Below are 14,205 nucleotides of genomic sequence, written 5' to 3'. Positions count from 1 at the left end.
TACTGGCCCACTTCCAGAAAGCTGTCCTATAAAAACCTTGCTGCTGATCGAAACCTTAGTCCTTCTGACCATTGAGAGCCAGCATGGTGTAGGAGGCTCTAATCTGAAGATCGATTCCCCATTCCTACTCCACATGTAGCCAGCTGGCTGACCTTGGGGCTTTCACAGTTCTCCCAGAGCTCTCAGCCTCACTGGATGTCTCTTGTGGGGAGAGGAAGAGAAGGCAATTGTAAGCTTCTATGAGTCTCCTTTGGGTAGTAAAAAGTGGGGTAGAACAAACCCAGCTCTTCCTAAGATGTTCTCTCTCTGTCTCCCCAGGCATCCCTGATCCTTCTCACAAAAAGCAGCATTGCCATTCCAAGACAGCGTGGAGGGAAGTGAGCTCTTTCTCTCAAGCTAGGGTATTTATACAGAGGTACTGCTGGGAGCAATGAGCCACACGTGGGGAAGGGAGTTCCTCCCTGGCGGATCAGGCCTGACATTCTTGTCTGAAATTCACATAAGCAAAATAGTTGCAGATTCAAGAAGCAACAAGGATCTTTTCCTATAAATCCTTTACCTGAGACTTGAGGCTGGGCATTGCAGGCTCATCCTGCTCAGCAGGGTGCTCTCTGCGTATTATTTGAAAGCAGGGAGCACAGGCAATTGAACTATGAGGAACAGGGCCACTTCAGAGACACCACTGAGAGCCTGCCCTCTCCCATAACCAGTCAAATTCTTCGCTGGGCACTGTGGAATGGAATGCTGCGATAGACAGGCAGTGAGCCACACCAACTGCATGCAAAGCCCACAATCCTTGCAGTGCAGAAGACAAAAGATACTCGGCATTAGGCTCTGGGGTCATCCGTAATGGTGAAGCCAGCCCTTCTGCTGTGCTGCTGCTCTGTGTTCAGAGCTAAACTGGCTAGGAAATCTACTTGGGAGTGCAAAGGCAAGCCTTTCATGCTGACAAAAGACCTGGGCCGAACCCCTGTTGTGTGTGCAAGGACTGGTGGGGCAGTGCAAGAGAAGTGAGACAGTGCAAACCGGGTTTTCTTTCTACCTTTTTATTATTTCAAACCATGTGAACAATTTTGGTAAAACATTGTGATAAAAGCTAGGCTGCATCTGACGGTTACTAATGACCCTGATGCCCGCTGACCGCAGGGCCGTTTACATACAGCAGTGTTTCCTCAACTGACACTACAGTTAGAGCTAAGAAAATACATTAAAATAGACCTGACAGTACAGCAACCTCAGGAGCACCCCCAGGCCCTGGGGCGGGGCACAAAGGGATAGAGAGAAGTTGACATTAACGTTGCTTAGTCCTTAGTGGAATCTTAGCCCTTAGGAAGCTAATTCTGGGGCCACAAAACATGTTTAAAACCCATGGGCACTGCCCCCTTACAACAAATTTGGCCTGGACCACAGCGGAGGACAGGGGTGGAGAAGGGATGCAGAAAGAGGGAACCCATTGTATTCAAATCTAAACACAATGCACATTGAAGCAAACTAGGAAACAGATGTAAACATACAGACACCCTCAAGGCACAAAATTGACTAGAGAAGATGAACTCAAATTGGGTAACTTAACCATTTACTACTTGACATTTTAAATAAAAGTTTTTAAAAAGATTCTTATTTTAAAAAATGCAGATCAACTTTCCCTGCACAAATTGGCTTTTAGAGGAATGTGTATTTTTGTGTTTGTTTTCTCTTCTTGCTGGTCCGTGTGCAAATTCTAAAGGTAGGAGCTAAGAGGCTTGCTCCACAGCAAGAGCTCCTCCTGAGGGTAGGTGGAAAAACACATGGTCAGTGATTGCTTTGGCAGAGCCGATAAAGGGTTGCTTGGACTAGAAAAATCTCTCATATCGCACAAAGGGGTGCAGGGAAGGGGGGACAAGACGAAAAAGGAAAGAGCATGAAGAACATGTCCAAAGCCCCCTGACCTTGTTTGTCTTTTGTACTTCTGCCTTCTTTAAAATGAAAAATGTGAAAACAATACAGCTATGGCAGGCCACCTATCATTGGCGCTTGAATAAGGCTTTCCGGGCACAGGGAGAGGATACAAATGGCCTACAGGTGGTAGCTGGGAGAGCACAGAGCAAGAAAAGCAATGGAGCCCATCCTTTGGACAGGAGGAGCCTCCACAGTCCTGTCATTAGGAAAATTTAAAAGAACGAAACAAAACTCAGAAGCAGAAGTCGTTAAATGGTGCGGTCCTCCCTTCATCAACACCAGCCTCTTCCTCATATGGCGCAGTTCAAGTAATCCTATAACAGGAAGAACAAGGGAAAGGGAATGTATCAGCCACCACTGAGAGACATGGCCAATGAAGACTTGTACAGCAGGGGCCCACATGCTTTTTGAGTCTGAGGTCATCATAGATCTTTCTAGCACATTTAAATCTCATCCACACTCCAAGGTGCTCTGTGCAGTTTGTATGGTTCCTCCTTCCTGCTTGTGATCCTCATAAAGAACTGTGCTGAATGTGCAGCTGGTCCATGGTCCCCCAGGCAGGAAATGGATCCAAGCCGCTACCCATTGGTAGCCTTCAATTCAGCTATTATTCAGTCCTTGAGCTAACCCTTACCATTAATTGCTCATCAAGTCAGGGAAATGTAACTCACAGAGCTTTGATTTCTGCCTTTTTCTCATTCTTTTACAGTGTACATTCTTGTAAGGAATCCAAAAGAAGGCTACAGCTTAGGGCAACAGCTACATATGGCAGTGGTCCCCAACCTTTTTATCACTGGGGACCGGTCAATACTTGACAATTTTACTGAGGCCGGGGGGGGGTAGTTTTTTGCTGAGGAACGTCACCGCTGCCTGAGCCCCTGCTCCACTTGCTTTCCCGCCAGCACCCCTGACTTCCTGCTGCCTGCTGGGGGGTGCTGCCAGCAGCAGCTGTGCAGTGCCACGCTGAGGGGGAGTCCCAGCCATAACGGCCACTGGTGAGCTGGCAGCAGAGTGGCAGGGCAGCCCCCAAGACAGCAGCTGGGGAGGAGGACGAGGAGGAGCCACGGCCTGGTACCAACTGTTCCACAGACCGGGACTGGCCCCCAGACCGGGGGTTGGGGACCCCTGACATTTGGTGGTAAATCCCAGATAGGCCCTGGTCCTTATGTGCTTACAGGGGCATATTCCAGCCTTATTCAGACCCTGATCCCCCCTGGCTCAAGAGAGCTCATAAGAAACAACTTAATTTTCCTTCCTCACACTCTCCAGCAGCCAAGACTCTTCAATCTCCAAGTTTAAAAAAATTATCCTGCTTCAACACACATGAAACTAACTGCCTTGTGCTCAGTCAGGCCCCTGAGTATTTTCTACTCAGACTGGCAGGCAGGAGCTCAGGTAGACGTGATTCACATCTCCTACTGCCTGGTCTTTTTAATTGGAAATGCTAGGGATTGAACATGGGATCTTCTGCACACAAAACAGGCCCTTCCACTGAATGACAGCCCCACCCCACTACCCTGGTGATCCTTCTGTCTTGGCATTTTGGACACCTGCTTCTACTCTTCTAGAAGTTCCTGATGAGTACACTTGACTAGGGCATTAAGATATGCGCAGAAGTAGACAGTAGTGCACTGTACATGCTTCCCCAGGGTGGCAGCCAAAAATACAGGAATGTTCTGCCAAGCAAGGTGTCATGAAGCATCTCCAAGCCTCTGCGTCGTCCCACCAAATCCTTACCTTCCTGTGTTCCTCAGTAGATGCCACCTGAAGAGCTAAAAGAGCCCACAGTCCTTCAGGTTGTTTTTGATGATGACATCAGTGACAGCATCGAAGACAAACTGCACGTTCTTGGTATCGGTGGCACAGGTGAAGTGAGTGTAGATCTCCTTGGAATCCTTCCTCTTGTTCAGATCCTCAAATTTGCTCTGGATATAGCCTGCGGCTTCATCATATTTGTTGGCCCCTAAGAGGGAAAGAGAGGAAATCAACAATCAGCAAGAAGACTGTGCCCCTCGGGAACTGGGTAAACTGACAGAGTTTTGTAACTCCACGGAGATTTCAGCCCCCAAATTACCAGCACAATTAGGCACTGGAAAGCTGGAAAGTTGTTCCTTGTCAATACACTATTTGCACAACCCTGACATCCTCATCAACATAGTGTTTACTTGCCAATTGCCCTCCATTGGGAGTTGCTCTGAAAACTGAGCAGGATACCCTGACCCTGTGAAAGCTCTGTTCTCAGTAGTTGGGACAGAGTAGCAACAGGCTGCATATACAGTAAATTTACTTTACCAAAGTGATGATGTTTCCCCTGGTTCTTCCTCATGAGAGAAATTTAGCTGCACACAAGCTGGTGAAACACTCAAATGAACAAATCCCATTGGGCAGGCAGAACAAAATGGAACAACTGGTCCCAGGAGAGAGATTCCTCAGAGCAGATTCCCTAAGAAGCTACCGCGGCCATTGGCTGCAGAGCTGGTGACTGAATGATAGTCTTTCCTTGTCCACAAAACAACAACAACAAAACCACTGGCAGTAGCAAGTCCTAATGACTGACATGTTCAGATTCCAGGCTGCCTTTCACCATTCCACGCCTGCTCTGGCAGTTTTGCTCCACCACCAAACAAGATATGCCAAAGATAGTTTGCAAAGGACTGCCTGCTGATTGCCTACATGCTGATGCTTCCTGGAAAAAAAAGACGGCCTGTGTTAAATGGCTGACATAAAGCGGGACGTTCGTCGTCATCAGTTGCATTCAGCTGGCAGGAAAACTTCATGTCTGAGGCCTAGCCAGAGCTGCCTACCTAAACTGAAGGCATCTCCTCCTAGATCCTGTCGACAGCATCTCCCCCTTCAGCAGCAGACCTGAACTTGACAAGATGTAATTATACCCATACATGAAAGCATTCTAACAAGGGAAAGCCCATACCAGCTGATACAGAATTTGCTTCCATGCTACTGCCCGAAGTTGTTAAAGTAAAGCTGTCTTTCCTCTGTCCAGCAGCAGCCATGCCACCTGTGGCAGGCCCTTCCTTTGCACCTGAAGAGCCTATTAGTGAAAGAACAAAACTACACTTCCTGTGCTGGGGGACTAGCACAAGAGACAAGCACAAAGACTTCCTTTTCTCCACCTTAGAGCGTGACCTTTGAGACCTAGCATCTCCCATTGTCCAACCAACTACACCATGGTTGAGAAATCTGCAAGTGATGGTCGACTACATTTCAGCTCCTGGAGGGAAGAACTTAAGAAGAGCCATGCTGGCTCATTCTCCCCAGCAGCCGATCCAAAGAGGCATGCTGCCTCCAGCACTGGAAGGAGGAGCTGTCATCATGACTGTGAATCACTGACAGCTCTGTCCTTTGTGCATTTGCCCATTCCCTTTGTAGAGCCTTCCAAATTGCCAGCCATGACCACTTCCTGTGGCAGCAAATTCCACAGTTCAACTATGTGCAGCGTGAAGAAGCACTTCCTCATGTCTGCCCTGAATCTCTAACGGATGGCTCTGAGTTTAAGTCTTATGAGAGAAGGAGAAAATTCCCCCTGCTCACTGTCCTCACACCATGCTTAAGCATAGACCCTTTTTCGTGTCCTGTAACCAGAATTGTATACAACTTTCCAAGTGCGGTCTCAACACGGATTTGTATAAGGATAGCACAACAGCAGCAGTTTTCTTCTCTGTTTTGGTTCCTATTATGGCCAGAGTGGAATATGGCTTTTTTTTTTGCAACAGCTGCACATCATGTTTACATTTCCTTGGTCTGTTGCTGCCAGCTCAGATCCCATCAATATATATGTGAAGTTGTGAACATTTGCCACATATGCATCACTTTACACTTGCTATGACATTAAATCTCATTTGCCATGTATTGCCCATTTGCCCAGTTTGGAGAGATCCTTTTGTGGTTCTTTACTACTCTTTTTTGTCTTAACCACCCTAAATAATTTTGTCTCATCTACAAACTTGGCCACTTCACTACTTACCCATAACTCCCAGTCATTTATAAACAGACTGGAAAGCAATGGTCCCAATACAGATTCCTGAGGGATCCTGCTGCTCACATTCCCTCCATTGCCAGAACTAACCATTTATTCCCAATCTGTGATTCCTGTTGGTTTTTTAAAGCCATTTCCAATCAATGACTCTGAAGTTTGCTCAGGAGTCTTTAGATATGATCATTATTTTTGTTTGCCTCATTTGGGCAACCCTTCCAGATTCTAAAGGAACACTTTTCCACTCTAATAGCTCCCCACACCTGGCTCATTAGCCGTGCTGATGATCTCCTTGACTTAAATCAAAACAGTTTGGTAGTTGTTCAGGTTCTCAAACAGGTCTTGGGGCTTATTTGAAACTTCAGTACTAGAGGCTAAGTTAGGATATATACCACATGTCAGGAACTGTAATACAATCATAGAAGAAAAATCTGCTGTCAGAGGAGTGTAACACACAACTACCCTCCAGTGAATGAAACTGGAGGCACTTCCCAGAACTAAATGAAGAGGGCAGAGGCAGATGATCACTGCTGTTCTAGCACTGATGACAAAGGAAACGGTCATGCAGCAATAGATCCAGCACTGTTTCATGCTGGTTCTACTTCTTAGGGAATCCCCAGCACTAGGAGAAACTGGAAAGAACAGAAAAAAGGCACAGAGAAGATCACATTTTGAGATGTAACCTCCAAACTTATACTAATGTCAATTTAAGCATTATGTTCCCAGGCCAAAAAGAACAAAGCTGGGTAACCACATTTGAGACCAAGAGTTGATTGAGAAAGAAAGCATTCATGTGTACCAGTGTACTCTGCAAAACAGATGGTCAAAGGGCTGTGGATGATCTTCTCCTCGAAGAGATCCTTCTTGTTGAGGAAGAGGATGATAGATGTTTCCGTGAACCACTTGTTGTTACAGATGCTGTCAAACAGCTTCATGCTCTCGTGCATACGGTTCTATCAAGACAGCAGAAACCCCCAAGTTAGGAAGTGTGCTTAGGGGGGGAAAAGCTCATAGCAACAACTTGAAGGGTAAGTTTATTCCTGGAGTCGAGGGACTTGGGCATACTAGTAGCCACACCAGTCAAACAACTGCAGTGGGCAGAGAGGCAAAGGTATAAAATCACCCCTTCCCTTCTGTGGGTGGAACTCAGTTTCTTCAGGAGATAAAAAGGATGATTTCATCCCCTTCCCTCTGCCCACAATAGCCATCTGACTGGTGCAGCTATTAGTACACGCAAGTCTCTCAACCCCAACAATAAACTTTCCTGGGATGGGAAATGTTCTGCAGCAGGGGGAGTGAAGGTGAAGACCATGCTGGACAGTGTGTGCTTTCCATTGGCAGCTGTCAAGCCACTATGCATCACCAGGAAATCCTTCACACACATTAATTAATTAATTAATTAATTACATTTCTATACCGCCCTCCCCTTAGGCTGAGAGCAGTTTACATAAAATGTAGGGATAATACAGTGTAATTCATAACACAGCAACCATAACAATGGGAATCATAACTGAAGACAACAAGCATTATAATATTATAACATTTCACATGACAACAATAATTTTCTAACCAAGATCCCATAGGAGATCAGTTTGGGTTTAGATTGTGGAGAGGATGTCTGGGGATCCAGCTGAATAATGTTAAATTGGTTAGCCTCAACCAAATTCCTGGTGGAGGCCCTACAGAATTTTGGGAGTTCAGGTAGGGCCCTGAACTCTTCAGAGAGCTCATTCTTCCAGGTGGGGGCCAGGACCGAGAAGGCTCTGGCTCTAGTTGAAGTCTGACGTGCTTCTTTGGGGCCAGGGATCACCAGCCAGTTGGAAGTGGCAGAGCGTAGTGCTTTTGGGGGATTTAGGCAGAGGCGGTTCCTCGGGTACACTGGCCCAGATTGCATATGGCCATGAAAGTGGTTACCAAGACCTTAAGTCTGATCCAGAATTCAACTGGGAGCCAATGCAGTTGTTGAAGGGCAGGCCTGATGTGGAACCTCCACAGTGTACCTGTGAGGATCCTGGCTGTGGCATTCTGGACCAGCTGCAGTTTCAGGATCAAAATTATGGGTAGACCTGCGTACAGCGAGTTGCAGAAGTCCAACCTAGAGGTGACCGTCACATGGATCACTGTGGTTAGGTGTTCTGGGGCAGAGTAGAAAGCTAGTAGCTTGGCTTGGCATAGATGGTACACCTGCCACGCTACTCTTGTGATCTGTGCCATCAATGAGAGGGAAGCATTGAGGATCACACCCAGATTTCAGGCAGAGTGAGCCATTGATAGATGTACCCCACCCAAGTCAGATAGGCACCCTTTCCTTGTTTGAACCCTTCCTGCCCAGCCATAGGACCTTTATATTTGAAGGGTTGAGCTTCAGACAACTCTGCTTGAGCCACCTCGTCACAGTTTCCAGGCATCTGGCTAAGGCTTCAGGGGGAGAATCAGGGCGGCCATCCATCAGGAGGAAGAGTTGGCTGTCATCTGCATATTGATGACATCCCAGCCCAAACTTCCGCACCAGCTGAGCAAGAGGGTGCATGAAGATGTTGAATAGGAGTAGAGAGAGGACCGCTCCCTTTGGGATAACACATGTGAGCATGTGGCGGCTTGATAGTCTCTCTCCTTTTGCTACCTTCTGTCTGCAACCCTGGAGGAAGATCAGCCATTTGAGGGTTGTCCCTCATATCCCAGTGTTGGTGAGGCAATGAGCTAAAAGCTCATGGTTGACTGTGTCAAACACTTCTGAGAGGTCTAATAAAACAAGCAGCGCTGACCCGCCTCTGTCCAACTGGCAGCGGAGGTCATCCGTCAGAGCAACTAGCGCTGTTTCTACCCCATGGTCAGGCCAGAAACCTGACTGAGATGGGTTTAGGGCTGAAGTTTCCTCCAGGAATGCTGATATTTGGTCCATGACAGTTCTCTCAATTAACTTACCCAGAAATGCTAAGTGCAAGAGGGCTGGTAGTTGTCAGGCTCTCGTGGGCCCAGAGAAGGCTATTTCAGCTATGGCTGTACCACTGCCTCTTTTAGTCCTTCTGGGAATTTTCCTGTTGAGAGGGAGAGGTTGATTCCCAGAGGGGGGCCCCTAGACTTATATTAGTTGTTTTTAGGAGCCACGATGGACAGGGGTCTAATGGGCATGTGGCTGGCCTCATTGCAGCTAAAATCCTTTCTACTTCAGTTGTTGAGGGTCATCTGAAGTTACTCAGTGTTCTCTCCAGAGATGGCCAAAGGGCCTCTAGTTCACTTTCTGTGTCTCAGTTTAGAGGGAGGTCATGGCAGAGTGTAGAGATTTTGTCTGCGAAATGACTCGCAAATGCCTCACAGCTGATATTTGATTGCCTATTATTTTGGTGCCCTTCCTCTAGAGCAACTAGCCTAAAGAATTGTGCTGGGCATGAGTTAGCAGAAGCGATGGAAGTCGAGTTAAAGTTGTGTTTTACTGACTTCATCGCCATCTCCTAGGCTTTCATCTGCATTCTATAAGATGTTTTTGATGCTTCATTGTAAGTCTTCCTCCAATTGCTCTAGTTGTCTCAGTGGGAACTTCCATAATGAGTATCTGACATTTCCAAAATGGGGAAATTAAAACTCCAACAGGCACAGGGTGAAGGACATAAGTCTAGGCCAATGTACATAACCCAGAGCTAAGAGAGGGAAAACAATTTATTCCCTAAAACAGCCAGCATACGTGCTGTACATGAGTCTTACCATCTCTTCGTCTTCCGCCAGGACCAAGTCATAAGCACTAAGAGCCACACAGAAGATAATAGCTGTCACTCCTTCAAAGCAATGGATCCACTTCTTCCTCTCAGACCTCTGGCCCCCTACATCAAACATCCTACAAGCAGAAATTACAGCTCAGACACTGCCATAGTAGTGCCAATAAACAAAAAATAATGGGAACTGGCTCAGCAGTATCCAAGCCTAGGAAACACAGGGTGACATTGATGCAACCTTTGTATGACCCATTATGCACGGGGGTTTTAGCGCACATTCGGGGTGGAATGGCGGCGACTAAAATCACCGATAACGCACGGAGCCGGCTGCAACCGGCCGCAGCTTCGGTGCATGCCGCCGAAAAAGCAGCGTCAGTGAAACGCGGAAGAAAGCGCAGCATCCGGGTGACCGGGGCGCAACCAGAAGCGGTGCCCGGATCGCCGCGTGCATAATCGGTTACTCTGGGTTTTGCCACCGTCGCGCCCCGCCCCGTACATAACCGGTATGCGTCGCGTCTTCCCCCTCCGTGTTTTCCATGTGACCCGAAATCGCCGTTTCGGCGGCCGTGCATAATGGGCCTATCTGACGCACACCTTCTGGTTATGACATTCCATGAATGGAACCCCTCACTGGGCAATACTGGGTCACGTTTAGCATATGGATCCCAACAATTTAATATCTCAATGACAGCTATGTCAATGTTAGGGCCTCATGCTGTTTTGAAAGTCAATGGGGACACTAGCAGATGCAGGCAGTCAGTGGATATGAATCAATCAAAGGTTTATAAAAAGGAATCCAGTCCACCACTCAATAGCAGACCATATGAAATGGATCAACTATTTGAAAACCAGTGTAAACCATCTATCACAATCTTTATCCCACTTCTTCAAAATGTTGAGAGTGGTAGACTCTATTCTCACCTTTTCCATGTGGTCCAGTCTGTTGTTAAACAGCTGCAGAGATTTTGGAGTACAGACATATAAGGACAGTAATATCCTTCTTGCAAACCATGCTTACTGAGGCTAGAATTACATGTGATGATGTGTTAAGCATCTAACTACCAACAAAGCTGGCAAAGTATATGTTTATTTCACCTCCCTCTCTGCTATAATGTCCCAAGCAACTTAATTATTTTGACTTTATGGCATCATACATTTCCCTGCCCTGTCAGCAATAGTTATGTCAGGACAAAACAAAATCTTTTGGTTACAGAGGACAGGTGATCACATATACTCATGGCAGTGACTAAAAGCAGCCGCTGTGTAACATAATCTCTAATTCTGGTTTAAGGTAAAGAGAAAGGGGACAAAATAAGGCACTTGTTTTGTTCTAGAAAAACTATGGTTCTTGGGGGAGAGGGGAATTTTGCCCAAAACACTAGGCTGCATTAAGATTCTAGCACATATGAGGGCAAGGAGATTAATGAGAATCATACTCATTCTTACCAATTGTATCATTTAAATGAAACTAGAAGTGTGTTACTATTTAAGCAGACTGTAAAGGAAACACAGCCAATCTCATTCTGTTTACCACTCAGAAATACTGCCTCTAATGCTATTTCCCTGAGAAGCTGCCATGCCATTGGCAGGAGGATCATCAACCCTTGCCAAGTGATGAAAGCAGAATTAACTGTATTTTTGCAGCCTCCATTTTTGAATTGGTAGCAGTTGAGCAACGACCCTTCCTCTGCAAAAGTAAAGAAGTGTGTGGGCTGAAGCACAGTGGGGCAAGACAGTAAATGAAAAGATATATTCAGGAGTGAAGGAGAAATTGAAAACCTCAATCTAGCTAATGGCACAATAAGTCATTTGAAAGTGCATGCAGTGCTTAATAATCTGTTACCTGACCAGCAAAACCCAAGATAGGCCATTAGTGGTATTAAGAAACTGCTCTTAATATCAGGTAATTTCCCAAACAGGCATGTGGGAACTTGCCTCCATGCCCCACAAAAGACAAGGAATGCTCAGAATTCCAATAGCTTCAGCAAAAATAGCCCAAAATGCAAAATATATTAAAGATGTACAAAACAGCTCAATTTCTGAAGTCAATATCAGTTTCATCTAAAGGTACAAAAAATAGAACTTACTCTGACCCATGCTTAAAACAAGACCAGCTGGGATCTAGATTTGATTTCTCAGAGTATGTGAACTGTGCATGGTCATGCCAATGTTTTGTAGTAGCAGGAAAAGTTTGTGCCTGTGCCTCTAATGAACACAAGGGTGTAATTCTTAGACACAGATCTGTGGCATTTCTCCATAGACAGGTCAGTTTAGTCTACTATTGACTCAAATATCCAGCAAACATTTGGCATTATTTTATTTATTTTCTTAGATTTTTATACCGCCCTCCCATACAGCCCAGGGCGGTATAATACTTGAGATACTAATCTTGTGTTTCTATGGCAGATGCACCCTACGATGTGTCCACTTACCATCCAAGTGGCTTGATATGGACAGGATATTTCTCCTTACTAAACAGTTGGTAGCTCATTCATGTGATACTCAAAGTACTTTGACTACATCTTTCTGATACTGAGAAGGCAGCCAAAAGTGACTGTGAACATTTATTTATTACTCTAGTAAAAAAGCGCACTGCACTCAGGAATGCAGCAGGCGCTAGCGGGGTTGTGGAGGGGGGAGGCAGTGTGTGGGAAAGGCAGTTCCGTGCCCCTCCTCCTGCAGCCTCCCCCCTCAAAAACAGCAGGCTGCAGCTCCATCGCCCCCCCTGGCGCCTCCTCAGTGCTTTAGGCCTACCCCAACTTGGCTTTGGTGGGGTGGGGAAGGCTGTTCCATGGCCTCCCTCTCCCCGCAGCTTCCCTGCCCCCCCCCCCCAATGTTGGAGGCCTTTTCTGGCCTAGCGATGCCCAATGAGGCTTCATTGGGCCAGGGCAAGCAGCTCCGTGCCCCCCCCCACCAGCATTTGAGGCCTACCACGGCTAGGAGAAGCCTTGGAAGCCGCTTGCGCGACCTCCAAGACTTCACCGGGCCAGGGCAGGCACCTCAGTTAGAATCTCTCCCTGGGAGATGGTCAGGAGCCTACCTCCATCCCCGGCGACATCATTTAGTGAAATGAAGGTAATTGGTTTTGCCAGGTTTGTGCGGGCCTGTCGGAACTGTGGCCCAATGATTGGGCCAAAGTCCTGAGTGGGCGTAGCCATGCCCAGTCTCTGCCCACCAACCCCTTAGCCTGCTATTCTAACAGCAAAAAGTTGTTACAGATGTGTAGTACACTTCTCTGCCATCATGAAACCCTCGAGGTCTCTCACCCTGGCAATGACCTACATAGTTTCAGCAAGATTGCAAAACCATTGCCATACCAGCCCCATGGGTCACTATCACCAGAAGACTTATACAATTCTATCAGTGAACATGAGCTCATTCTGGAAATGACCTGCTTACAAATGCTCACAGTCTTTTAGCCCACTGTTATTAAACTACCTTAGCCTTTCTCAACTTTTTTATCATTGAGAAACCCCTGAAACATTCTTCAGGCTTCGAGAAACCCCAGAAGGGGCTCCATCATGCAGAATATGGTTGGGAAGCATAGTCCACCCAGGGCCCTTCCCACCCCCTTCCAAGCCCATCATTGGCCATTTAGGTGTTTGTGTGTGTGTGTGGGGGGGGGGTTGACATGACCATATATGGTCATATCACCCTATAAATTTTCAACAATTTTTTTTAATTTTAAATTTATTAACTCCCACCCATTTGGGAAACCCTTCCAGGGCCGTCAAGAACCTCCCAGCATTTCACAAAACCCTGGTTGGCAAAACCTGGACTATCGAATTATATTACCAGATCCAGTCTGGCAAGTCTTAAAATCAACTTCCAATACAGATAAATATGGCAAAAGAAAAGAAATACACAGGCACCAACCAGCCAAGCATTACAAAGTACACACAGATTATTCTCTGTGCTGGAAAAGACATGCAAAGTTTCACTAAGAGTTGGCAAAGATAGCATCCCCTTCAGTCCAAACCCTTTTGCAGTTTGAATGACAGCTCTCATCCTGGGTTGCTGCCAGCTTTCTACACAAGCCTACATGGACGGCCAAAACAGGCCGCCAACGCAGAGGAGCCGGCCAAGTGCTCAGCCTAACAATGGGAGGAAGCAGAGTGGGAACTCCATGCTGAGGAAAAATGGAGACAGGAAATCAACGTGACATGTAAGCAAACTGTGCTCCATCCATTCCACAAAGTGCCACATCCCAGGGTCTCAGTGAAAAGCCATGCCATATTTGCGAGTGCTGTGACATTCAGACTCTCCCCACCTATTTCTGTGTGTGTGAAAATAACCCTTTTCAGATAGTTGATCTTTGTCTGTGCTGCCTCCTGACAACTTGCATGAATTCTTCCCTGATCCGGGGGGGGGGGGAGTATTAATCACGTCTAGTTAACCCTATTATTAGTTTGAAGAGTTCTGTCTTTTCTCAGGGCTGATTGACAAATGCACACATGTCATTGGATTTCACATGATGATTGACAGTGGAATAGATGAATCAATTCTAACAAAATGCTTTGGGCTGTATCCTTCCACTTTGTTCATCTATTATCAGGATCTACTTCT

General features: G+C 46.5%; 1 protein-coding gene across 1 annotated transcript in view; it reads right to left on the bottom strand.

Annotated features, from left to right (window-relative positions):
* Positions 1 to 1,030: 1,030 nt before the first annotated feature.
* Positions 1,031 to 14,205, bottom strand: part of GNAI2 (G protein subunit alpha i2) — a 165,583-nt gene continuing 152,408 nt past the window's right edge. Inside the window, exons 6-9 of the mRNA XM_077326018.1 lie at positions 9,632 to 9,761; positions 6,729 to 6,882; positions 3,676 to 3,901; positions 1,031 to 2,252 (exon numbers count right to left, since the gene is read on the bottom strand). Coding sequence (XP_077182133.1) covers positions 3,711 to 3,901; positions 6,729 to 6,882; positions 9,632 to 9,761 — 475 coding nt within the window. The 3' untranslated portion in view covers positions 1,031 to 2,252; positions 3,676 to 3,710. The remainder of the gene's footprint in view (positions 2,253 to 3,675; positions 3,902 to 6,728; positions 6,883 to 9,631; positions 9,762 to 14,205) is intronic.

This window comes from Paroedura picta, chromosome 3, assembly GCF_049243985.1.
Source record: "Paroedura picta isolate Pp20150507F chromosome 3, Ppicta_v3.0, whole genome shotgun sequence".
In the NCBI taxonomy this organism is placed as follows: domain Eukaryota; kingdom Metazoa; phylum Chordata; class Lepidosauria; order Squamata; family Gekkonidae; genus Paroedura; species Paroedura picta.
The sequence above is the reverse complement of the archived record's forward strand: the minus strand, read 5'-3'. Positions and strand labels throughout refer to the sequence as shown.